This window comes from Dasypus novemcinctus, chromosome 16 (genome assembly GCF_030445035.2).
Source record: "Dasypus novemcinctus isolate mDasNov1 chromosome 16, mDasNov1.1.hap2, whole genome shotgun sequence".
NCBI lineage: Eukaryota > Metazoa > Chordata > Mammalia > Cingulata > Dasypodidae > Dasypus > Dasypus novemcinctus.
Genome location: NC_080688.1, coordinates 62597225 through 62624094, shown reverse-complemented (window position 1 = coordinate 62624094; position 26870 = coordinate 62597225). Strand labels below are relative to the sequence as shown.

Genomic DNA, 26870 nt, shown 5'->3' with positions numbered 1-26870 from the left:
TCTGGGCTTGCCACTGCTTCCCCCAATCACTCCTCTTCAGGGGCAGTGAGTCTGGAGCCCACCCCTGACCTCTGCAGCAGCCCCTCCTGCCCACAGCCCCTGGAGGAAGAGGTGCTGGGGAGGAGCGAGCATGATTCCAGAAGCTATGTGCCCGTATGCTGTCAATGGGCAACGCTCCAGGAGGTGATAGGGTGGGGGTGCCAATCCCAAACACCAGAGCTTGAGGTTTATATTCTGCCTACCGCACCCCGACATCTGAAATGACATGGGTTTCAGCTTACTGTCCAAATGACCACGTCAGCCTTGTGCAAGTGCATGCGTGTCCCATGTCCAGGGAGGTGACCACCTAACCTACCACAGAAGGCTGCATACAAAAGGACCAACAAATAAATAAAACAGCCCAGATGTCCACTGGAGCAGATCAGCTGCGTGAATTCTCCGACCGCTCATGCTGCTCCTTTCCTTTTTCCTTGCCTCTCGTTTCCTCCCTCCCTCTGCCCCTTCTCCTTCCCTTTCTTCTCTCCTGACAGGTGAGATGGGCGCAGTGTGGTGGTCTCCCACTGGAGCCAGGTGGAGGTCAGCTCTGAAGTGTATACCCTCCGAGTCGGAGGGCTCTAGAGCGCCTCCAGTTCTCCACCCTCATGCCACCCAGGAAACAGAGGCACAAGGAGGCCACGGGCCTTGCTCAGGGTCACGGGGAAGTCTGCAAGAGAGCGGGGCTGAAAATCCCAGGCTCCCTACCCCACCCCCACGTGCACCCCAATAAATCAGGCTTTTTGGCTTTCGGAGGTTCCTGATGGTAAAGACCCGAGAGCCCCAGTGCCAGGACCGGAGAGGTGTGGAGCCCGGCGGGAGAGAATGATTTCCTACACCCCAGAGGATGGAGGCAGGGCTGGCTGAGGTTGTGGGAGGGGTGGGGAGGAAGGAAGAACTGGGAAATGGAGGGAAAGGGGCAGGAAGGGGTGCCAGGGGTAGCAAGTGAAAGGATTACCCCAGTCTGCTGACAAGTGCAAATTATATTTATATATGTGCTAAATACAGTCACTATATTGCAGTTTTCCACTAGATCACAGCATACAGAATCGAAGGTTTGCATTTCGTATGGAATGTATCCAAAGAGGCCAGCACCACAGTAGGACAGCTTGCAATCACACACCCTGATAGTTTGGACAAAATATAGTTCGCAGAAATTTATTAAAATGGTTTTTTTTTTGTATTCGTAGTTGTTTGTCATCGTACCAATGCATGCAAAGCATTCCACTCCCAGAAACAACGCCAAAATGAGGTAATAGGAGTAATAAAAAAAATTAGTATCCTTTCTAAATAAATAAATTATAATTAAAAATGCAAAACAACTATAAAAATAATTAAATAAGAACCCACGATATCTACAAGTTAGTCATAAATTATGATTGTTAAATATAAGGCATTTAAACTCACAAAACCCTGTAAACTAGCAACGTGCCATGTTTTTTTTTTGTTTTTTTTGTGTTTTTTTTTTTGTTCATTTTTGTTTTTCTATCAGCTGAAATCGCTCTAGCATTTGCTCTACGCGCGCGGGAGATGAGACACGAGGGGCACCTGACAGACGTTGCTACAGCCCCACGCAGGGAGTGTTTTTTCCCGCCTGGAGGCAGGGGCTTGGGGGATTTCTTTAGGGAAAAAAAAAACAAAAAATCTGGTGTGTTTTTTTTCTTCACCATGGAAAATACTGTGCTTGTTCGTTAGGCGTAAAGAGTTAAGAATTCTTGCACGGAGGCTAGGAACACTTGCAGGAAAGGAGCTGGAGGCCTGCCACAGGGGCCCGAGGGGGCCTGGCCGAGATGGGGAGCCCGGCGGACCCGCCTGCCCTTTGCCTGCCGCCCAGCGGGCTCCCGGCCGAGGGTCGACTGGTGGGCGTCCCCGGGGGCCCGGCAGCAGCAGCGGCGGTGGCAGCGGCAGCTGGGAGGCCCGACTCGAATCCTGGGGCAGCTGTCGCCCCAGAAGGCACTCATGAGTCTCAGTCAGGAGAGGGTCTGAGTCCCTTGAGTTGAGTAGAAGGAGGGCTCCAGGGGGTCTCCCCTCCTGGAGGTGGGGGAGGCGAGAGGCTGAGGCCTGGCCTACCTCTCCGATCTTCCCAGGTTCCCCAGCCTGGTGGGGGGGGGACCCCCAGGGAGCAGAAGCACCCTTCTCTCCTCTTGCCCCGCTGGCTAAGGAAGCCAGGGCCTGGGGGGACCCTGAGGCCACATCACCTCAGGTCCCTACCTGCAGGGTACTAGGGCCACAGAGAGATGGGAAGGGGAGGGGGTTTCAGGATCCACCCCCAAAGTCAGCAGCTTACCACTCCTCTCTGGGTAGTCCCCAGCCCCCAATATTAGCCCGGGGCCCGAGGGAGCTTGCAGAGAACCAGGAGGGAACGGGTCCTACTCTCACTCCGCCTCCGAGCCAGATGTTCCTGCCCCAGAAGTCATTTGCAAGCGCTCTACCCGCCTGAAAGCTGTGTTGAGGAAATTTAACAGGCATTCAAGCTGAACTTCTGGGTTACAGCTGAGGAAACTGAGGCCCAGAAAGAAGGGGGTTTTCGACAGGGGCACACTTGGAGGTGAAGAGTCAAGATGAGAACCCAGGACTCCAGCTAGTTCCATCCTGGCCTCCCCATTGAGTCCCTTCTTCCTTCCTCTCCTACCAGCCTCGGGAAGGGAAAAAGACTGAGTCGAAGAGAAGAGCAACCTTTCCTACACTACCTGGCTGCCTTCAGGCCAAAGCCAGAGCCCATGGGATTCTTGGTTTTGGCTCAGCCTATAGGGGGGATGCCGGAGTCTTCCCAGCTTCCAGTGGCGTTAGCAAAAAATAGCTTTCCCTACATCCTGATTCAGATGTGCTTTCCCCACTGGTGGGATTTCCAGCCATCGGCCCTGGAGACATGGTTCCCACACTGGAATCACTGAATTGGACAATGGAATGCTCATTGCATTTCATCCTGATTCTTAGATTTTTTTTTTACCATTTTTGCACGACTGTTAAGTGTCTTGTCTCCAGCTCAACCAGAAGCTCCCCAAGGCAGGGCTGCTGTCTTTTCCAGCACCGGCATGGGTAGGCACTCAATAAAGGTTCTATAGAACACTAGGACGTTGGTGCTGGAAGAGACCTTAGTCTTTGTGTAACCCCCTCCCCACCCCTGCCAGGAGCCACCTCCCCCCTCGCTGCCTACAGCTGCCCCGTGGTTCCTCTAATGGAAAGCTCCCGAGGTGTTAGATGGCTCTACTCAAGCCAAACTGCCCTGTCTGTCTCTTTGACCCACTGATCCTGGGCTCACGCTCTGCAGCAGCAATACAGACTCGATGTCCTTACTCATATGTCATGGTAGGTGTCCTGTCCCCGTTGGTCTTCTCTTATTGGTATAAGGGCATCGAGACTGGAGTAGGGGCTGAAGTGAGGGGAAGGGGGTTTAGAGCAGTGCAAGTGGGGGGAGAGGCGAAGGGAGGGGAAAGGAAGTAGTATCATTCCAGCTGACTGGTGTTTCTGGGATAAGTTAATGTGGTTCGGGGTGGAACCTGGCAGGTTTCTCCATCTCCAGTCGGTCTGTTCTCTCTGGGGCCCAGGAACTTTGCTGGGTACTGCAGAAAGACTCTGTATGGTGTCATTTGGAACTTTCAGGCCTGTCTCTCCCACCACTTCTCATCTCTAAACCCCAAGAAGGTTCCCAGGATTTCCAAGAAACCATCAAGCACATTGGGCAGATGGTATTGATCCTCAAAATCTTTAGGTGAGGGAGAAGTGGAAATGGGGTGCATGGTCGTTTCTCCCCACTCACAGGAGTAGGAATTTGAGGCACAGAAAAAGGAAGGGGCTTGCCCAAGGTTCTCAAAGAGACAAGAAACACAGATTAGGGACATGGGGCCTCCAAAACCCAGCCAACATAGTCACCACGCCAGCACCGTCTCAGAGGGACAACATCCATACTTGAGACCTCCCAGAGGAGGCCCAGGATCTCCTCAAAGTTCCTCCCTGAAAGCCCTGTGTCCACCCCTATGCTGTTTGATCTTCACCAGCTGGTTGGTTGGTTTTGTTTTTGTTTTTTTGCATAGGGAGGTAGTGTCTAAGTTGCCTCTTTGTGGCAGGGCATGAGTGGAGGAGAAAGAGAGAAAGTGAAGTGAGCAGGGACGCCTTGGCTCCAAAGACTGCAGGGGCAACCAGAGCGGAAGCTGGCTCCTCTCTGGGTCAGTGCGGGACCAGCAGGGTGGCTGGAGCCAAGCAGATGAGCCCTGGAACGGGGGAGCCCACCCTCAGGGTAGGACTTCCCCCCTCACCTGCTCACTTCCTAACCTCAGAGACCCAGGTACCACCACCTGCCCCTTCCATCCTCCGTGCACTGTAAACATGAGAAAAGCAAAAGCCAAAGAAAACAAAAATAAAATCAAGAAACCCCCCTCCCGCCTCCCAACCTAGGTGAAAAAGAAATCAATCATCCTTTTCCACCGTAAACAGGATTTGGGTTTTTGTTCGTTTTCACCTCTGATTCGTTTTCTTTGTTCCTTTTCTCTCCTAAAGGCGGGAAGATCTGGGCTGTTGTCGGTTGGATCAGTCAGGCACCAAAACAAGGAACTCAATGAGAAATATTTGGTGCGGATTCGGTAATAGCGACATGTCCACCACAAGATGACTAGAGCACCACACACAACATTTTCTTAAGCTAACATGCTCCGCTGCCATCCACAGAAATAGCTAGAGACCCCTACGTGGTTTCTACGTGGTCGAGAGGTATATATACAATCCTTCAAAGGACAGGATTGAGGGGCCGGTCTGTCAGCTGGTACCTTCAGGATCCCACCTAAATGCTCAGCAGCGTGGACCCCCCTCCCAGCCCTGCACTGGGCACGGCCAGCTCCCACCCTCCCGCGCGGCAGGGTGGACGGGGGCAGTCCCAGTTCTGGATGGGCGGACCCTCTCCCACCCTCTCCTTTCCCTCCGACACTGCTACCAGCAACTCCTCTTTCCACAAAATGTGCTTGCAGGCTTTTCCTCTACTCAAATGGCTCAGAAGGCAAAGTTTGGCTGCAAGGGCTATGGCCGTGGGGGGACCTGGTGAAGGACAACGGGGCATCCACTGGCTAACTCCTCCCTCAGCTGTCGGCTCCCAGTTGTGTCTCAATGTCCACTCGGCAGATGGGGCATTTCTTGCTCATGGCGAGCCACTGGTCCACGCACAGTTGGTGAAAGAGGTGCATACAGGGCAGGCGTCTGGAAGAAAGGGGGGAGGTCAGCTCCAGCAGGGGAGCAGGGGCCAGGGCCGTGCCAGGTCAGCCTAAAACAAAGCCACGGCTTTGTCCTAGACCCATCTAGGCTGAATATCATGCTCCTCTGTGTTGCTTTAAAGCCATGAGTTTCCTAACCACGGGCACTGCACTTCTAGAAGACTCCACGCCTCGCCTTCCCGATACAACCCTGAGCACGTTACAGGGCTTGGCACACTTAAATGCACAAGCAAGCACCCTTCCATTCCTCCCCACCCACAGACACACAGTACAGGGATCAGTCACCAAGGCCGTGAGAAAGCAAAGAGGTTGGTCTCCTACCTCACATCTTCTCCATCTTCGAGCATCGACAGACAAATTGTGCATTTCTCATCTGTGTCTGACTCCTCCCCCTCTTCCTTCTTGCCCTTGCTGTCCTGTGGTCTTCGCTGTGAGAATCAGAGAGAGGAGTATCTCTTACCTGGAGCAGACTCACCTGAGGGCCATTGTCCTTTAGCCACAGACTCCTCCCTCCCTTGCAGCCTCTTCCCCCAAGAGCCAGCCCCCTTTTGAGTCCTCAAGTCCATAAGCAATACCCAGACTTGTGTGCTCTCCCCAGTCCCCTCTCCCTGTCCCCTCCCCAAAGCCTCTCTCTTGCTGCAGGGCAGAGAAGGTTAAAATCAAGTGAGGGACAGGTCTAGTGGAATTAATTTTGCTGTCCTAGCACTCTATAGGGACACAGACTTTGGAAAAGAGTTGGGTACCTAATGACTCAATCCTTTGCCAAGCTATGGCTGGTGCATCAACAGCTTCCCCACCCCACCCTTTTTTTTTTCTGGAGGTACCAGGGATTGAACCCAGAACCTCATACATGGGAAGCAGGCACTCAGCCACTGAGCTATATCCTCTCCCCATCCTTTCCCCAATGAGAGTTGTTTTTTTCATTTTTTTGTTTGTTTTTAGGAGGTACAAGACCCTGTATATGGGAAGCAGGCACTCAACCACTTGAGCTATTATCTGTTCCCAACAGCTTCCCCCTTTTGTTCCGTTCTTGCTGTCCACTCCTCCTCACACCCTTTCCAAGCTAGAAGCCTGCCTCCAGGCTTTTTCCTCCACTTTTAGGTCCAGCATGCTTCATTCATTCATTCTTTCTTTCTTTCATTCAACTAATAGTGTTCATTTATTCATTCATTACTAGATGAAGGCAAAACTCCTCAGCCTGGCACTGACTCCTGTAATTTATACTACAGTTGTGAACTGTCTTACATTGTTGAATTTCTCTTCTTATCCAGAAAATTCCTTTAAAATAGGCACTAGTTCTAGCACGAGTCTAGACATCACGCAGGCATACAGTTGATATTTTTCAGCTTTCCTTGTCCTGTTTTTAATTATATACTAATTATTAGAAAACAGTCAACCTCCGTGTAGACAATTCTACGTTCTTGGCGGTCACAGACCGGACTTCCCCTTCTTTACATACCACCTCACACTTGGCCGAGTACATGGCTTATCACTGATGCTTAATAAATACTCTCCAGTGGAAGGCCTCTCGTTATGAAACCAGCAGTAACACAGTCTGTCCCCGATCAGGCCCATGGGAAGAAAACTGTCCGTTCTCTCCCCCTCCAGGGATGAGCAGATTTAAAGGTCATTTTGCAATGAAAAAAATCTAAAGAGTCACAAAGTGAAGACCACACAGAGAACGACCTTGGGGTCAGGCCCAGCCACCAGATCTCCCTGTTCTGGTCCCTGGTCCTAAACTCCTCAACTCTGGAGTTCCCTGGTCTGATCTAGTCAGGTGGGGGGGTGTCCTGTAGCCTATCCCTCCTGCAGACCATTCCACTGCAAACCATGTTAGTGTCTGCAATAAGTTTCTACCTCTCCAGAATCCAGAACACCAGAATTACCTCCACAGGGTTATATAAATGTCATGGCTTTTAGTACAAGTGGAGGCGTGAACCTCTCTGCCTGCTTAAGAGCCCAGTTGTACTTACGCAAGGAATGGCCTTCTTTTAAGTGGCCCTGCTGGAAGAGGCGGATATCCAATAAAAAGATACTGTAAGGACTCAACTACTTGCCTGTTTCTATTGCTTTTTCCCCATTGTAACCATTTGATATGGTTTATGAATTCCAAAAATAGATATTGGATTGTGTCTAGAAACTGGTCTGTTCCTCTGGACGTATTAGATTGTATTAGATTCAGAGCTTTCACTTTTACTTTATTGATCAAGATTAGGGCTTTTATTTGACCACGTTATTAGGGCATGCAGGGTTGAGTCTCAGCCCCCTTGGTGGAGAGAAAACAGACTCTCACGTGGAAGTAAATACATGGAGAGGGAGAACACCGAGAGTTTAGTTTTGGATGCTGGAGCCCTGGGAAGAGAGCCAAGCTGTTCACCTGATCATTTGTAGCTAAAGAGACCAGAGCCCTGAATGGCTGAGAAAGTCTGGAAAGAAACTAGCCCCAGAGAGAGACAAGCCTTATGCTAACCTACAGGTGAGAATAGGAGGAGCTGGGCGACCGCGGAGCCTTCGGAGGGAGAGGAAGGCTGAACCCTGGCAGACGCTGGCAGCCATCTTTTTTTTTTAAGACTCATATATATGTTTTTGTAAACATACAAAACAATCATGCATACTATGCAGAATTCCCATACCACACCCTTCCACCAATACTTTGTATTGTTTTATAACATTTGTTACAGATTATTAAAGAACATCATCTGTCATAGGCTTTTTTTCTTTTTAATATATATTTTATTTATTTTTAAGATACTTAGATTACATAAAATATTACGTAAAAAAAATATAAGGGGTTTCCATATGTCCCACTCCCTACACCTCCCACCCTTCCCCACATTAACAACTTCTTTCATTAGTGTGGTATATTCATTGCAATTGAGGAACACCTTTTGGAGCATTGCCACTAAGCATGGATTATAGTTTTCATTGTAGTTTACTTCCTCTCCCACTCAATTCTGTAGGTTATGGCCAATATATAAAGACCCGTATCTGTCATTGCAGTGTCACTCAGGACAATTCCAAGTCCTGAAATTGGTTGGCAGCCATCTTGCTTCAACGCATGGCAACGGCCTTTGGTGTGGGAAGAAATTTAACATCTCATGGCCTTCTGACTGTAAGCTTCTTCCCCAAATAAACACCCTTTATAAATGCTAACAGATTTCTGGTACTTTGCATCAGCACCCCTTTGGCTGACTAATACACCCAACATTCTTGATGATTTCCTTTTTATAATTAACAATTTTAGCTTAATAGTCTTCCTTGTTTCACTTTGTCTAATTTATATTTCTTTAAATTATTTTCTCTTTTCAAATAGTACCCTACCTCCTATTATGCAGTTTTTATTTTTTTGGTGTTCTGGTTTTATCTTCTCCTTTCATTGTTTATGTAATTTTTAACTTTAAATTTTTTTCAGTACTTATATATTTATTTTAGCATTTATTTTATCTCTTTTGCCAGCACCTCATTTTTATTAATTTTCCCCTTGAACTTTAATATTTTAATTTTAAATGCTGTTTTCATCTTTTTCTAGTTTTCATCCTTTTTATATTTTACTATTTTACCTATAGATTTTTTCCTTTATTTGTATTCTTGTTATATCATTACTGTTTTAATACACACTTTCTGGTTTTGTTTCATTTTTCCCTCCATTTATTTTTTTCTAAGTTTTTCACATTTTATTTGGGTCCTAAGTTCTATAATTTCTTGTTTTAAATTCTTATTCCTTTTTTTATAATATTTTTATTCCCTTAATTCTCCCTTTATTCTCTTAATAGTTTTACCTCAACTCTTCATCTCATTGATTCAGTCCATTTCTCCTGGTCATTCCTGGAGTTTGTCCTTTGCTTTATTCCCTCGTCGCGCCAGCAGGAGTGCGCACCTGACGGGGCCGTAGAAGCCGCTCGGGGGCTTGCACGCACCCCTCCCCCCCTTCCACGCGCTGCTCCCGAGGCTTATCCCCCTCCAGAAAATGATCATTTCCCCAGGCAGATGGCATCTTAATTAGCAACATACTCTCGTTTCCTCCACAGCACACCCTCGGGTGCGGATGCAGGGTAGGTACTGGCTAAATGCTGAGGCCCTGACGATTCCAGCCAGTGCCCCTGTGGAAGGCTGCGCCATGCGGATCCGTGGTCTTTGCATGCACCCCGGGAGAAGAGCGCCCCTCAGCTCCAGGCCTAGGAGTCGCCTTTAGCAGGCACTGTCCAGGCGTTATCCTGACTCCCCCTACGCCCCCCAGCGGTCACGCTGCTAGTCATTCCCATTTTATATTTCACAGCTCCAAGGGGTGGGGCTGAAATTCAGAACTGGCTGACTCTAAACTGGCCCAGCAGCTAGACCCGAGGGCCTCCTGAAGAGGCGAAGGTGGCTCGGCTCGACCGCGATGAGTGTGTAACTGCTCGGAGGTTCTCAGTGCCTGTCCAGCACTTGACTTCTCCAAAGGCTGATTAAATCCCGGACTCCTGGGTTCTGCCCCCGGAGACTCTGCCTCTCTAGGCTTAGCTTAGGGCCTGTGAATCTGTCTTTAAAATTTCCCCACGTGATCCCAATGCCCGGCCAGGTTTCGGCACCCCCGCTTGGAAGCCTCCACTGCCCGTTTATCCACATGTGGGATGGGACTTGGAATTCTTTTCTAAGGCCAACCCTAGCCTTCTCTGCCAGTGCCCCTTTTGCCCAAGCCATCTGGATAGAAACATTGATATGCCCGACAGTTCGTGTGGACACATCCACAATACGCCCACTGATGGGTCCCTGCACCCATAGCTGCCAGCACCCCTCCTCACGCTGAGAGGCCCCCGGCGCCCTCCTGATCACACCCTGGCAGAGCGAAGTGAGGAGACCCCAGAGAGGACTCACAGCTTCCGAACATGTAGCCAGAGCTGGGGCCTCCAGGTTTTGGACTTGTCCTCTCTGCAGACAGCCCTGCCTGGGCCAAGTAGCCCAGCCCCCCAGCTCCGCTTGGCAGGCTGGCCTCGGGCAGACTCACCTTCTTGTACTTGTGGGGGAAGGTGAACCTCTCGATAGTGTTCTGCACAGCTCCCCGGGTCACATTTCCCAGCCTGTCCTCTAACTGCAGTAGCTCCTGCAGAGAGAAAAACACAGACCGTGCACGCACGCGTGCAAACGCACACACACCTGTGCCTCGTGGGGATGAAGGGCGCGGGAAGATCTGAGCAGGAAGCATGCCCACAAGCCAATGGGAAGAACTCGTCGGATGCTGAAGGGCTGCCCCCTCTCCCCTCTCACCCACGGAGGTGCCCCCCACCCAGCAGTGGGAAGGAAGGATGATCCACAGGGGCTGTTCCCACCCACCCGGAAGGGCCAGGCCGGCAGGGGGACTCCAGACAGAGGCATGTACCTCGTAGCTCTCGCGCACAGCAGAGGTGTGCCTGCTGGGGTTCAGTCCCTGGAGAGCAAGGAAGTGGAGCTGAGGGTAAGGGTAGTTTCGGATTTCATGGACGACCTGTTGGGGGAAAAGTGCCTTGAATAGAGCGAGGATTCGAGGTTTCTCAGGGAGCCGAGGCTCTGCCCCCTCCCATCACTGCCCACCGGCAAACCCCTTCCATGCTGTTCCATTCTCTTCCATGCTACTCCATGCTGCGGCAGAGGGGCTGCTTCTCCAGCTCATGTCTGTCATCAAGAACCAAGCTTGTGCCTGGACCAGGCCCTGGACGCAACATTGATCAGGTGACAGCAGCCACTGGCTGGGCTTTGACTTCACCAAGCGCTTCGCGTGACCCACTAATTTAGTGATCACACCTGACCTGAACAGTGACCGAAATTATCTTCCCCACTTCACTACTGGGGCAGGGAAGCTCGGAGAGCTGAAGCAACTGTCCCAAACTTAGGCCACACATGTCACAGGCGGCCATCGGGCCTCAGTCCCTGCTTCCACCTCTCCTCCTGCCACCTGGAAAGCAGCACGGGGCTAAGAACTTGGCCAGGCCAGGAGCGGGGGGAGGGGAGGGGGGATCCGCCTCGGGCACAACATGTAAGGGATACCCAGAAACTCAGTGAGCGGAGCAAATAATCGTTTAGTGGTACAGAGTTTTTAAAATAAGGATTAATGTTAAAAAAAAAAAAAAGCCATAATAAAGAAAATATCCAAATTTGAAGCCAAGGCAGGATCCAACACTGTACTTGCACAGCCCTGCCTCGCTTGCCTCACCCTAACCCAGGCTGTGAGTCAGAGGAGCCAGGTTTTCCTTGCAGCTCCTCAACTCACTTCCTGGGGGACACTGGGCCAGCTGCTACTGGACCTCCTGGCCTCTGTGTGCCATGCTGTAAAATGAGGATTCCTGCCCTTTCTTCAGAGGTTATTGGGAGGATTGGGTAAAGTGCTTGGAATGGTGGCTGGTCTGTAGTAAGTGCTCAGTAATTCTTCCTATCTTGTACTCTTAGGAGGTGACACATCATGACGCAAACCATAGAATGACAAGGACCTCAGAGACAACTTGTCCCAGCCCCTTATTACACACATCACCCGACTGAGGAGCTGAGTGGGTAAGCGACAGGACCAGAGCCGCAGGGTGGAATTGCGCTTTAGGGCAGCAATGCGAAGCTGTCTGCAAAGAAGATGTTCCATCAAACAATCCTTTGGTACTTGAGTGACATACCTTTACTTGAATTCCAGTTTAATTCTGCCTTGCAAATGCCAGGAACACCAAGGTCCCAGGCCCTCCCCTGCCACAGTCTGCAGTGAGAGAAGGTCCCCCGCCAGGGCAAAAGGCAGACCTGGCCCCAGAGCTTCCTGTGGGAGCTCTTTGGATCCTTGCACCTGCCCTGTGAGGTAGGCGAGGCAGGCATCTGCATCCCCATTGCGCAGAGACGTGAAGCCCAAGCCCGCAGAAGCGCTGACCCCAAGATTTTAACTCGACGAGGCCATTACGGCGCAGGCGCAGCGCAGCCAGGTCTTAGCCCTGAGCCTTGTCCCTGCAGACCCCGGCCAGCGCCGCCGCCACGCTCCTCCCCTGCGACGCCCACGCCCGCTCCCTGCAGGAGCGCCGCCTTCGAGGACGGCAGGTTCTGGGAGCTGGGAGGGGGCAGCCGCGGGCCCCAGCCTGCCCTGGGCAGCAGCGGGGACCTTCCGCTCACCATCTGCGTGGAGGAGGAGTTCCTGGGAAAGTGGTGCATTCGAGGCGTCGTCAGGTAATGCTGATAGTGCTGAGGGAGGGGCCGCACCTGGAACTGCGCAGGACTCAAGCCGGCGTCCACACTGAGGTCCCTGCAGGGGCGCAGACACAGTGAGCCATCGCGCGAGGGGACACTGCCACCCGGCTGCAGGAGGGCTGCAAAGCTGCCAGAGCCACACGGGCTGTTGGGCATCGAGCCCTTCCCTGCTCTTTAGAGCCAAGGAAGCCGACGCCTGGACAAGGAGAGGCATCTGCCAGGCCTAGGGAACCCAGCAAGTGCAAAGCAGCGAAGAGGTGCTCAGGGAATTCTACCAAAGGTCAAGTCCCAAAGAACTTGGGACAGAGTCATCCCAATTCCAAAAGCGCTAGCTGGAGAAGAAAAAGGCAGCTCACTCCTCAGACCAGAGGGACAGTCGGGCCTGGGTGGGCCTGCGTGGGCGCTGGGATCACCTTCTTATAAACTCAGCTGATAATCCCTTCCTGGACCCAGGCTCCCTCCAGAGGTGGGGGGGAGTCCCTCAGAACTGGAGAAGACTGGTGGGCTTGCCCTGAGGAGACACTGGCCCTCGAGACGCAGCGTCTCCCACCTTTTCACTGTTGCCACCAGCCTGTGAAGACCTGGCCAGGTTTGGGGGGGGAGGGGGGTCCACAGAAATAGCCAACAGGCCTTAAACCTTGCTTGACATTTGCTACAGGGTTTAATCAGAACTGTGATTTGGGGGGCTTCTTGTGGAAATTGTCTCAGTTCACAGTTTTTATTGGCTGTGTCTAAACATTGAACTGAACTTGGTTTTCCACCGCAGTGTTCTTGGGGTGTTGGGTGGTCTGGTTGCTGTGCAGACCCTCAGTCTCCTCCCAGGCGGCTTGCCCCCGGAAGGCCAGCACTGTCCTTGGGCAAGTCTAGACTCGGGAGCTCTAGCAGGCTTTGGGAAGGCAGAGCCACCCACCGGGACAGGACGGAGGAGGCTCTCAGGTCGCCACCCACCCTCTGCCTACAGGTCCCGGGTGCCTCAAGACCTCTGCCTCGGGCAGGGCTCGGGCTGCAGTGGAGCGCAGTGTGGTCCATACTGGGCCAGAGTTGGAACTCAGAAGCCAGGACAGAGCTGTGGTTCAAGTTCAGGGTTGGACCACTGGACATGGACTAGAAAGGGGGCATACTGGGGATTTAACCCCCAGACCTGCTGCCGCACACACTCTCAGTCCAGGACGCTCAGCAGAGAGAAGCTGCCCGGGTCGGGGTAGGGGTGAGGTATCCCAAAGAGAGGGGGAACGACCAGGGCAGCCTCGGGCCTGGGCAGGGGGCTGCAGCCTCACACAGGGAATGAGTGACGTAGGGCAGGAGTCAACAGCTGCCTGAAGGGGGTGGGGGCGCGGGGCAGCTGCAGACACTCTCCCCACCTGCTCCCCCCAGGTGCTCCTTGCAAAGGGTGAGAGGAACCCCGTCCACAGGGCATTGCTTGCCATCCATTTACCAGGCTGCCCCAACCCTGACCGCAGATGCCTCTCTGGAAAAGAGGGCTGGGATGCCCTTAGCGGCATCACGTAACCAAGGCCCCTCATCCCGCCCGCTGGCCCTGCTGGAGCAGGGCTAATTCCACGGCGGAAGAATTGTTGCCTCCTCCTCTGGAAACGGCTTCCTACTTGGTAAATGGGGCAGGACAGGCAGAAGGGACCCAGGGGTCCTAGGCTGGACTCGGGCCTGGGGCCTCTGACCCCCCAGATCAGCCTCTCAGGGTATCATTTTGTTTCTCAAGGGCAAGTGGGGGTCAGGAACGCAGAGTGATTGAAACAAGTGAGCACGCTGAGGGCTGGCTGAATAAAGAAAGCAGGGGACAGAGCTGACAGCCCGGCCCCCTCCCCTCTCCCGACATCCCCACTATGCCGCTTGTATGGCCACACGCGCCATGTCAGGCTCTGGTGTTGGTTCCAACCGTTCAGCCACCCAAGGCCCCAAGCCCTCCGCGTGGGCTGAAATGAATTCAATCGAGTTGACTGCCGAGGGACAGAATCTAATCCAAACTGCAATTAAATCTTCATCATTTGAATCCTGCTCGCTAGGAACAGGCAGGGCTGAGGCTGGCCAGGGCGCAGTCGACCTTCCACGGGGTGGTTCAGCCTAAGGGAGGGTGAGCCTGAAGTTTGCAGAGGGTTGAAGACAGTAGAAGACACTAAAGCACGTGCTCCCTGCATCAAGAAGCAACCCCGGCTTTCGATCAACAGGAATGGTCTTTGGAATCCTTCTTACACACCCATTAAAAAGGCTCCCAAAGCAACCCTGGATGAAGCCAGTGTGCCAGAGTGCACGGCTATAAAATGACACAACTACGTGTCTGTTGTGGGGTTTTTTGGTTGGTTGTTTATTTTAAATAGTACATCTCTTTCCACTGAATTTTTGTTTTTATGTTCTTAAAAAAAAATTTTTTTTTACATTAAGTTGCAAGCATATTACAAAGAATTCCTGGATATTTTTCATCTTTCCCCCAATGTTAACATTTTACTACATTTGTATATTCTCTCTCTCTCTTTCTCTCTATGTTTATATTCTTCATTGAGAGAAACATATTTTATTTGTGTATATTTAATTTTATCTTTATGTTTTTTCTGAACCATTTAATAATATCTTGCTGACATGACATGTTGACCACTCAATGCTTCTATAAACTGCACGGCTTTTTAAAGTATCCTGAGCTAGAATCAGAGCACTGGGTGGGACCAATGAGGCAAGCTAAGAAATATTGCATTCTGGAGCAATGGAGAACATCTCTTCCAGGTGCAGGAGACGGTGGGAAGGCGTCTGAAGGGTCCCACTGCTGACGAAGACACAGGAAAACCCGCAGCCTCTCTCCCCAGTCCTCACCTCACCCGGTGGCTCTGTTCCTGTCCTCCAGGTGTGGTGTGAGCCTGTGTTTCCATGACTGCGCTGGGCTGCCCGGTGGATCCCGCCAGACCCTCTGCCTCCAGGAAGCCCGCCCTGACTGCCCTCACCCCTCGGAACTCTCTTTTCTGTCCTCCCTCCAGGGACGGCTGGTTCTCAGCCCTCACTGAGCCTTGGGAAAGGTTTGTGTCCTTGTCTGCCTCTTCCCTGTGGCCCTGTGAGCCCTGAACCCCAGGCCGGAGCCAGGCCCAGTGGGGCCATCTCGCCTCAAGGGAGGCCGGGGCGGGTGAAGCCCGTGGGCACCATTCAAAGGGAAGGAAAACCGGAACTCGGCGGATCAGGCAAGAGCTTGCTCCTCCCCCTTCCCCCCCACCTTAGAAACCCCAAGGACTCACCAGTCGGTGCCCTCAGCCAAATATCTGGGCTGAGGCGTCTGCAGTTGGTGGCCGAAGTCAAAGCTGGGGTGCAGGCGGTGGGGGTGGACGGACACACGCTCCTGACTCCGCCTGCGCCGGGGAGGGGAGGAGGGCCAGGGCATCAGCGGCGAGGGCCACCCGGGACGGCCGGGGCCTGTCCACGTCCCAGGAGCCCCGAGCAGCCCCAGCCTGAGGCTCCCCTCTCCTGGGAGCCCCCTGCCGCGGTCCCGCAGCTGCGGGGCAGCGGGTCCACCCCACCTCCCAGTCCCTAGAAGCTGATAACTCGCTGGCTCCTGGCAGCCTGTCTAGGTCCCTCCCTGCGTGTGTCCACTGTTGGTCACCTCCCACCCAGACTCTCACCTCCCTGACCCTTCTCCCCAGCCCCCTGCCCTGGCGGGCCTGTCTCAGGACACCCACACCCCCTCCGGTGGGCTCTCCCACTTCCAGGTCACTCCCCTTGTCCCCTTGTTCTTATCCTTTCTTCACTCTTCCAGTTTTCACGGCCCAGGTCAAAGTCCACCTCCTCCAGGAAGGCCTCCCTGACTGTTCCAGCTCATGGTGGCCTCTCCTCTCTCTGACCTCCTATAACACTCACGAGGGTCTCATGCTCCCCAACTCCCACAGCCATGGACCCTTCGGACCTTAGAGATCATCTAGTCCAGGGGCTCTCAGAGCGCTCCAGGCACCCTGGGAATCCCTGAGGCCCTCTTAGGTCCCTGGAGCCACACTGTTCTTATCATAGTACTCTGATGTCATTTGCCTTTTGCGGTCTCCTTCTCTCACAAGTGAACAGGGGAGTTTTCCAGACACTACATGACACGTGGTGCTGCAACAGATGGGATGCGACGCAGACCCGAGAGCCCAGCTGTCTTCTATTAAGCCAGCATTACAGAGATTTGCAGAAAGGTAAAACCATACCACTCTTCTCACTAAATTTAAATAGTCATTTTTCATAAGAATATATTATTGGCATTAACATAATGAGCTTGTTATTTTTAAATGAATTAATAAATGTTTTTTAATGTCTCAGATTTTAGTTTCTACTACAGTAAAGGTCAGTAGTCCTAACTCACATAAAAAGAAGGTCTTGGTTGTCCTCAATAACTTTTTAAAAAAATTTCGTTCTCTCCCCTTCCCCCACCCCGCCCCAGTTGTCTGTTCTCTGTGTCTATTTATTTGCTGCATCTTCTTTGTCCGCTTCTGTTGTTGTCAGAGGCACGGGAATCTGTGTCTCTTTTTGCTGCGTCATCTTGGTGTGTCAGCTCTCCGTGTGGGAAGCACCATTCCTGGGCAGGCTGCACTTTCTTTCGCGCTGGGCGGCTCTCCTTACGGAGTGCACACCTTGTGCGTGGGGCTTCCCTACGTGGGGGACACCCCTGCGTGGCAGGGCACTCCTTGCGCGCATCGGCACTGTGCATGGGCCAGCTCCACATGGGTCAAGGAGGCCCAGGGTTTGAACCGTGGACCTCCCATGTGGTAGATGGATGCCCTAACCACTGGGCCAAGTCTGCTTCCCTGTCCTCAGTAACCTTTAAGCCCCATCCCTCATCTTGGCAGATGAGGCTCAGAGAGGTGACATGACTGCCCAGGATCCCACAGCTACTTTGGACTTACGTAACTGGTACTGTCTAGTTTTATTTTCCAGTGGTTTTAGAGTTCCTAGCCAGTGTCTCCAGCTAGCCATTTCCTTTGGTATCCCTTCGGGCATGATGGGATTAGAATCAGGCAGTCGTGAAGCTGGAGGGGCCATGTGGGTCCCTGGTCAAATCTTCCACCCACACGGAAGCCCACCACGAGCATCCTAGACCCCCAGTGCCCCGACCCTGCCCCTGCCCCTTCCCCTGCCCTGCCCCAGCCCCTGCCCTGCCCCTGCCCTGCCCCTGTCCCTTCCCTGCCCCTGCCCTGCCCCTGTCCCTTCCCTGCCCCTGCCCTGCCCCTGCCCCAGCCCCTGTGCTGCCCCTGCCCCTGCCCTGCCCCAGCCCCTGCACTGCCCCTGCCCTGCACCTGCCCCTGCTCCTACCCTGCCCCTGCCCTGCCCCTGCCCCAGCCCCTGCGCTGCCCCTGCCCCTGCCCTGCCCCAGCCCCTGCGCTGCCCCTGCCCCAGCCCTGCCCCAGCCCCTGCACTGCCCCTGCCCTGCACCTGCCCCTGCTCCTACCCTGCCCCTGCCCTGCCCCTGCCCCAGCCCCTACGCTGCCCCTGCCCCTGCCCTGCCCCAGCCCCTGCACTGCCCCTGCCCTGCCCCAGCCCCTGCACTGCCCCTGCCCTGCACCTGCCCCTGCTCCTACCCTGCCCCTGCCCTGCCCCTGCCCCAGCCCCTGCGCTGCCCCTGCCCCTGCCCTGCCCCAGCCCCTGCACTGCCCCTGCCCTGCACCTGCCCCTGCTCCTACCCTGCCCCTGCTCCTGCCCCTGCCCCTGCCCATGCCCTACTCCTGCCCCAGCTGTTGTGACTTGGACACACACTAGCTTCCGAGGGAGCCGTGTCAGGTAAGAGCAGCACCCATTGCCTGAAACAAATGCCTCTAACTGAGGCAAAAGCTGCGCCCTACACAGACACCCTCTTGGCGGCAGGGTGGGCTCGGCGTCCCAGGCCCCCTGCCCCCGCCCTGCCGCGAGGCGGGCGGCACGGACCTGGTGTGGGAGACGAGCCTGCGGTGCTGGGCTTCCAGGAGCTGCTGCTGCAGGAGGTATTGCTGGTGCAGGGCCTGAGGTAGGAAGGAGGGACCTGTGACATCCTGGAACTGGAGGGTGGGCAGCGGGGTGAGCGGCTGGTGCAGGGCGCCGCTGTGCTGGTGGGCCGGGGCCATGTGGGCGCTGAGGCCCGGCTGCGACTGCACGGGGTGGGCCAGGGAGAAGTCGGGGGCGAGCTGCTGCGGCTGCGGGGGGCCCAGGTGGAAGTGGCGGCAGGAGGTAGCGTGAGGATGCTGAGACCTTGGAAAGGGGGCACCTGCGGAGGCAAGGACAGAGAGGACGCCGTGAGGGCCCGCATGGGCCCCTCCCGTGGACAGACCCCCCCACCCCCCGGAGAAATTAAAGACCTTTGTTAGAACACAGCAATCCCATCACTTTCATACACCTACTGTGCGCTTTAATGCTGTCAAGGCTCTGTGCGAGTGTGTGTGTGTGTGACGAGTTGTATTGTGTGTCCACAAAGACACGGTCAAGTCTAAACCCCAGTCCTGCAAATGGGAACTTATTTCCAAGTCAATCTTTGAAGATGAGGTGAATCTGGATTAGGGTAGACCTTAATCCAATAAAACTAGTGTCCTTATAAGAAGAGGAAATTTGGAGAGACAACTGATGCAGAGACAGGGGGGTAAGCATACAGGGACATGTGGTAGAAGCAGAGAATGAGTTATGAGCTGCTGGCAAGGCACTGCAGACTTCAGAGGGAGCTGGCACCTCGATACCGGACTTCCAGCCTCCAGAACATTCTCTCCTTCAGGTCAGCCAGCGGTGTATGTGGCAATGGTCCTGGCCAACTAAATTTTAGAGGGGGAGGAATGCTTTCTTTAACAAATAGAGAAGAATCCTTTTTATAACTAACACACTTGATCTTGGGGAGATGCTAGAGGAGTTTTGAGGTCCTGGCATGCAGCTTGGCTCTCTTGAATTAGACCCCTCCCCTGCAACCTCATGGACCCCTCAACCTTTTTTTAAATTTTAATGATTTTAGATTCTTTTAAAAGTAAATGCTTTTCAATTAAATTTTTTTTAAAAAAAAACTGACTTTTTCAGAATGCAGAGCCAGATTCCAACAAACCTGCTACCTTTTTAAAGAGGTACCGCATAAAGAAAACTTAGTCCAGCCTAGCCAGGTTCTGGACTTCGCTGAAGCCTTGACTAGCCAGGACCCAGCAGGAAGGGAATCCTAATTTCAGAGAGATAACAACCAGAAGTTGCTTTGCTCAGTTTTGTTTTTTTTTAATAAGCAGTCTTATTGAGATATATTCATATACCCTACAATTCATCCCAAGTGTACAATCAGTGGCTCTGAATAATCACTGAGTTGTGCATTCATCATCACAATCCATTTTTGGACATTTTCTTCACTCCCAAAGGAAAAACCCCATACCGCTTATACCCTCTCCCCATTGTTGACACTTCGGATTGATGTAGTACCTTTTTACAATTGATGAAAGAATATTAAAATATTACTGTTAACTATGATCCATAGTTTGCATTAGGTGTAGTTTTCTCATATACCACCATTTCTTAACACTTTACACTTGGTTTCAAGGGGAAAAAAAATCAAATCACACAAACTTTTAAAAAGTTTATTTAAAAGCAAACATTTCCAGGTATAAGCTAGGTTCAGGCTACATTTAATCCAGTCTCCACTACTTTTCTAAATAAAATGCAGCTTGATGAGAAGAAAGCCTTACAAATTCTTCATGAGCAAAGATCCTGCTCTCGGTCCTACAGTCCTTTAACAGGCAAGGAGGTACACTGGATACTTCAGAAAGATTTGCGGAGCTGTCCTACTAAAGCGGCAGGTTCAATGCAGGTGTGCACCTTCCCAAACCCCACTAAAATGAGAGCAAAGGATTAAGAGACATCTAAACACACGACAGAGAGCACAGGAGGGGTGATATCATCAGGCGACCGATGTCAAGCGATTTTTGGAAGATGGAAAGTAGGTGGAGAAATTAGCAGAGTCGAGAATCTGAAACCAAGTGTCTACAGAAGGAGCAGGAGGCAAGAAGTGGCCGAATCTCACCACACAACGCTGGGAGGGCCAGGAATTAGACACAGTGGTTACTTCGGAAGGCAGAAGGGGTCAAAACGGAGAGCAGGGGATTGAGCAAGTCCGCATAAGGAGCAGTTACACCAGGACTACGTGCCTGACCCACGCAGCCCGGCCACCCTGCCTCCCTCCCCTGGCACGTGGAGAAATTGTACCAGACAAGCACAGAGGGGAGCGTGAGGCAGAGGAAGGCAGGCGTGCAGCACCAAAACAGGGCGATGAAGTGAGAGGGGACACACTGAACTTTGGGGACCCCTGTCCCTGTCTGTCACTAGACATGGGCCCCTTCCCTTCGCCCCTCCACATCCCCAGGCTGGAAACTGAGGGATATTTCTCTGGAGAAAATAATTGGTCCCAGAAAGAGCTCTGCAGTTGCTGATGGTTGGGAGCACCCTAATAAGCCAGCTGGGCCCCAACTGGTCACCCTATAATGAAGCCCGTGAGTTGAAAAGTCTATTCTCGCACACACTTACACAGAGCTTCTGGCTGGCTTTCAGTGACCTACCCTTAAATAGGAACAGAAAGCCCAAGGATAACAGCCTCCTTATGAAGATTATAAAGTGAAAAAAGATAGAACGTAACAAATTGAAGGTTAAAAAAAAAAGCACTCAGAGGAATGGAGATAATGCCATGACCAGAAAAAATAAACTTCAAAACACTTTAATTAATATCGTCAGAGAAGTGAGATGTCGGAGCCATGAAACAACAGGAAGCTTGTGAAAAAGAGCAACGAGAGAACAAGAAAGAGCTCCTGGAAAGTAAAAAGATACAGGGTGACTATCGCCAGGAGCGCTGGAGGATAAAGCTGGTGAAATCTCCCGGAAGCACAGCAAGAAGACAGAGACGGGAAATAGGAAAGAAAAGTTGTGAATGTCGAAGGATCAGGTCAGGAGATTCAACATTTGACGAGTAAGAGAGAGCAGAGAAAATAATGGGGAGGAAATTGTGAAAAAAAATTACAAAAACCTATTCCAAAAGTGAAGATCTGAGTTTCTAGATTGAAAAGGCTCTCTGAGTGCCCAGCAAAATAGCTCAGGAAAAGAAACCCACAGCAAAGCATCTCACTGTGAAATGTCAGAAGGATGGGGCAAAGAGATGGCTCTGGCACCTTCCAGAGAGAAAGCAAAACGTTCCCTATAAAGGGTCAGAACCCAGAACAGCGTGAGATTATTCAACAGCAACACCGGATGCCTGAAAACAATAGAGCAACTGCCTTTAAGCTACTAAGAGAGAGAAAAAATGATTTTCAATCTGGAATTTGATGCCCAAACTATGAATCAGGGATAAGAATAGAAGAAAGACATTTGCAGGGTCCCAAAAAAGTTAATCTCCTCTGCATCCTTTCTCCGGGAGGTACTGAGGTGACCAAGAGAAGTAGTCAGGAAATAGGGGGGCACACCCCAAAGAGGGGGGATTCCCAAGCACACAGCTTGCAGGGGCTCAAGCCAGTTCAGAGAAGAGCCGGGGAATGGGGTTGGGGGGTGGAGAACCATGGGACCACCGGTAAGTTGGACCACATGGAAATAGTATGTATTTGAAGGACTTTTACATCTTGATGGGGAATTTGGTAAAAATTTGTAAAACTCTCATCGAAAGCAAGGCAAACAAAAAATGAGACAAAAAGTCGTGTAAGGGCAATTGTTATGCACCACTTGGCTCAGCAGTGAACAATATTTCTATATTAAGACTAAAACGATTCATCAGCTATATTAGGAGAACAGAAAGGGACATTTCTTCTGTCATAGGAAGAAAATAGACAATATCAAAAATTGAAAACCCATCAAATAGCAGTATAATGATTTACTTGGAAATTTACTTCATAGTTTAAGTACTTCAGGAAGAAAATGCCCAAAGAAAAGTTGGAAGGGTTTCGCTTTAGGAAGTAGGACACAAGTGGGGAGGGCAAGGCGCAGACAATTGCTGTTTTGCTAAAGGAATCCTACACTTTATGATATGCATATAACACGGATAGATTTTTGCAAAAAGAAATGACAACAAAAAGAATTTCCGCCTGATCCCGAGTGAGCCGGAAAAAGAACCATCCAGAACCTTAATTCCCAAATGCCTTCTAGGTAATTAGGGCTTCTCTCCTTATGAGTTCTGGCTTTAATGAGCCCAGGGACTTGTGGCATAGCAGGCAGGCACTAGAGTCCCTCTTCGGCCCCACTCCACCCCCCATCATCACATGTGGAATAAAAAGAGAAGGAGGGGGACAATGTGGCAGAGGGAAAGAGGGCAAAACGAGGAGGGTAGCGCTGTTGAAATACAAAGAAAGGAAGTGAAAGACAAGACCAAAGAGGAAGGGAACGATGTGGGACAAAGATGTTGTGAAGAACCTAATGGAATCACTTACGTAATTAAAAAGTTTCTCATCATCGCATTTAAAAAAGAGAGAGAAACAGGTAAAATTTATTTTAATTGGATCATTTCTATAGCTCAGTATATCCAAAATGTTATTTCAACATGTACTCAATATAAAAGTTATTGGGATATTTTACATTCTTTTTTTTTCATGCTAAACCTCCAAATCTGACGCACATTTTGCGCGTATAACATCTCAGTAGGGACTGGCCGTACTCCAAGTGCTCAGTCATCACTGGTGGCGAGTGGCTTCCATAGTGGACAGTGCGGCTCTAGAGGGAAAAAGCCAGCCCCGTACATAGAGCAAAACATTTCGGCCAAGTTTTCTAACTCGTCTGCCTTCAAATGGGGTGCTCCCCATTGCTCATTGGAGAACTCTACACCCTTAGCTTGAAACAAAAGTGCTTGGTCCATCTTCCTTATTTTCCACTAGGCTCCCACCAGCCCCCAACCCTGCAGCCACCCACCAAACCCACGGCTCCCATTCCCACCAGGGGCCTTTGGGCATGCCTCCCGGCTGCCTTCGCCCTCTCTAAAGCCCTGCAGCACCCCACGGCTCCTCCAGAGCGGCCGCCCCTGCCCAGCCAGCCTCAGAGGCGGCTTTCTCCTCGAGCTCCTGCGGAACGCCCTGTCTCTACCACACACTTGGCACCTGGCATGGCTACCTGGGGCTGCTGCGTCACACTTACGCCCCCGTCAGGCTCAGCTTCGTGGCTTACAGTTTCTGGACCCCCACTCACCTCGCCTGGAGCCAGCATTGACTAGATACCTGGTTGGCTGATCCTTGGAGGTACTGAGGGGGAAAATGGCTTAAGCAAGTAGGAGGCCGACTGAAGGCTGACTGGTCTGAAGTTTAGTGGGAAAGAGAGTGGTGAGGGGCCCGGGTGAGCTCCGGGGGCTTTAAAGCTGGGGCGAGGCGGGGGCTGGCCAGCCTCCTCCCCCATGGCCCACCAGGGGCAGCAGCTGCCTCCCTCTGCCCCCCCCCCCAAGACCACCTCCTGTACGGGCAGGGGGGGGGTTCTTTAGGAAGGGGACTGACTACTCAAGCCTGGGGGTTTCCATTCTCCTGCCACCTGTGCCCTCCAGCCCACGCACTGGCAGCCGAGAGCAGGTGCCATTTCTCCAGGCATCAAGGGAGAGGAGGATTGTCTATTGATCCTGTGGGGTTTCAGGTCACGTCCACCTGCACACAGCCTTGGGTTTCCCTTGTGGGACGCTGTGCTCCTTTCCCCTGTCATCCCCATCCCCAGAGGGGTGGCTAGTTTCCCCATCCATGCTCAGAAGGGCCTCTCCTCAGTCTTATGTCATTCATGTAGGATCCATGGAAACATCAGAGGATAGCTGTTCAAGGTGTCCTCAACTGCGGAAGTAGATTTATTTTAATGAAGGAGTCCAAAAAGTCACTAAGACCAAAGGAGTGAAGCTCTAAGGGTAGAATATCTGGGTCCATGACAAACCAGTGATCAGTGATGTTCTCAAGGAGGCTCATATTCCAAAATTCCCCATTGGGAGACAACCTGCAATTTCTCCCACTGAAGTGATGCCTTAGTTAAATAACAATCTCCAAATGGCTCCGATTATACTATCCATTTACCCTACTTCCTCAAAGCTAAGACACCATCAATTGAAAGATTCATCATGAGCTAAGTTACATTTTTAGGGGTGCAGAGAAGAAGGGTTTTCCAGAAACAAAAAGGAGCACCACGTTAAATAAGCACACTCATTGTAAGACACAAACGAGCTTCAGAAACGTGAAGGAGAAAATAGGCATCTTCTGATCCTGGAAAGAGATGCTAACTCTGAGCACCTGCTGGCAGTTGGCCACAACCAGTACCTTGAAGCAGGGGGCTGGGGCAGAGCAGGGCGGCAGCAGGGCGAGGAAGGCCAGGTCTAGCCCTGCATTGCTGGGGCAGGCTGAGCCCACAGGTGCGGGGTTCCCTGCTGCCCACCTGGCATGAACGGGACACAGGACAGGCGCTCCACAGTTGCCTGGGGCCCGGTGGCTGACTTGTGGCTCATGGGTAAGGAGCCTGAGAAACTGGCAGCTGGGGAGTGGGTGGATCAGAGGACAGAAGAAACCACACAGCCCCCAGAGCGGGGAGAGGGAAGGGAGAAGCAGAGGACTCACCGCCGAGGGCTCTGGGCAAGGGGGTGCAGATAACAGCGCTGAAGGATTACGAGGGCCTCACTGACCTCCTGTAATCCTCTGGTCACGTCAGGACCCTGAGGGAAAGGTCCTTCGCCTTGCCCAAGGCACTTGTCAGGTTAGGTCCAGAACCGAGATTGAACTGAGGTCTTTCCTGAAAACCAAACACTGGTGGGAGGGAGAGGCAGAGCCCAGGGAACGAGGGAGCCCAATGGCGGGAGAGGAGGGCAGTGCTGAAGGGGCGGCCAGGACACCGAGAGTCACACTGGACTCTGCCTGGGAGGGGAAGGGACTCGGGGGGCCTGGGCAGCAGCAGGAAGGAGCCAGGTCAAGAAGCCAGAGTGCCCGAGTTCCTGCAGACAGCAGAGCCGTGAGGCCTAACTGGGGCTGCCCCCAAGAAGCCTGGCTCCTGGGCTGGAGGGTCTTTGACACCCCACTTGCGGGGTTTTTAAATTGACCAACATTGTCAGCCCTGAAGGAAAGTGGCTTTTCATCCTTGTTAGAGAAAGTACGGCGCTTACTGGCACACGGAGACTGATATGACTACAGACAAAGAATTTATTGAGAAGCTCTCCCAAGGAGGGGGTCTGAAGAGACTTCAGCCCACTCCTGGAAGGGGGGACTTGAATTTATACAGAACTTTCCTAGGTGGGGAAATGATAGTTGGTGGGAGGGGGTCGAGGGTCGGAGTGAAGTACAGGGGCCAATGGGAAGCCCTTAGAGGTGGAACTTTTCTGATAGTGACTAGAAGATAGTGGGTTAGGGAGTTATGGTTTCTTGGAATGCTGCAGGAGCAGGTGTTTCTTTGATCTGTAGGGATTTTCTCTCTCTCTGATATGCAGGTAGGGAAGGTTTCCCTTTTCCTTTACTCCCATCTCTCTGTGGTTTCTTTGTTTAACCTGTGGGGAAGTGCTGTGCCCTTGGACAGGGAGGCTTATGGGGGATGGGGTTAGCCTGTTCCCAGGGCATATCAGGGGAAACTGAGCTACAGCTTGTTAATTATTGTAAGCCTCTAACATTCCTCAAGGCTCTCGAGCTGAAAGGCGCTGCCCTAAAGCCCTTGGAAGAAAAGGGGACTGAGAAAAGGGGGAGGACAGGCTGCGTGCTAGGGCCAGGAAGCAAAGGCAGGAGCCCGCAGTACCCACGGCCCTGCCAGGTCACCCACACAGGCCACCCCAGTGACTGTCACCTTCTGCCCACAGGCACCTCGAGCACAGGCTGCCAGGACCCCTACTGCACCAGCCAACCAAGGCCAAATCCCCTGCTCTTCGCAGGGTCACGGGGCCCTCCCAGCTCTCCAGGGAAGCTGGCCTGGCCCATCCCATCCTCCCAGGCCAGGCCTCAGGAGGGTCAGGGGTTCTGCCCACTCAGCTCCTGGACCCAGCCTCCCTCTCCCTCGGAGTGGGGGCGGCAGGGGCAGCTGGAAGGGGACCCTGGCGGCAGCTCCTCGGCAGAGGCAGAGGGAGGGGAGAGCTGAGGGACTCCCTCCCCAACACCAGAGAGAGCAGGATGGCAGGAAAGCGGGTGGGGGAGGCCCCGGCCCCTCAAAGCTGTGGGGGAGCTTTGCTTCTCTTTGCAGGCTCTCAAGCAGCCAAGAAAGGGAGCCTCTTGAAAAGCAGGTTTCTGCCCACCAGAGGCCGGGAGGAAGGCTCCCTGCAGCAGAGGCTCTTCCTTTTCAAGGCGGCAGAAGAATGCCGAAAAGGGCTCCAGCCACAGGGCCTCCTGCCTCCCTGTGCTGGACAAGGCACCTCTGCAGGGGTCTCCTGGGCCCTGGCAGAAGAGGGTTGTTCTCACATGGGAACCCCGCATCCCCCCACTCCATCCTGAACCCCACCATCAGCATTGCTGCACGGGGTCACGGCCCGAAACTCAGCCTACAAGCCCACGACCTCATCCTTGGCGGCAAGCCTTCCCTCCAACTTCCCTTCCCCACTCGGGTGCCATGCCTTGTCCCCCTTGAACC

General features: G+C 52.6%; 1 protein-coding gene across 1 annotated transcript in view; it reads right to left on the bottom strand.

Moving 5' to 3' along the window:
* Positions 1–1203: 1203 nt before the first annotated feature.
* ARK2C (arkadia (RNF111) C-terminal like ring finger ubiquitin ligase 2C) overlaps positions 1204–26870 on the bottom strand; it is a 99918-nt gene continuing 74251 nt past the window's right edge. The window contains exons 2-8 of the mRNA XM_004484695.5: positions 18285–18600; positions 15635–15745; positions 12327–12456; positions 10591–10695; positions 10219–10314; positions 5556–5662; positions 1204–5220 (exon numbers count right to left, since the gene is read on the bottom strand). Of these exons, the coding sequence (XP_004484752.2) occupies positions 5103–5220; positions 5556–5662; positions 10219–10314; positions 10591–10695; positions 12327–12456; positions 15635–15745; positions 18285–18600 (983 nt within the window). The 3' untranslated portion in view covers positions 1204–5102. The remainder of the gene's footprint in view (positions 5221–5555; positions 5663–10218; positions 10315–10590; positions 10696–12326; positions 12457–15634; positions 15746–18284; positions 18601–26870) is intronic.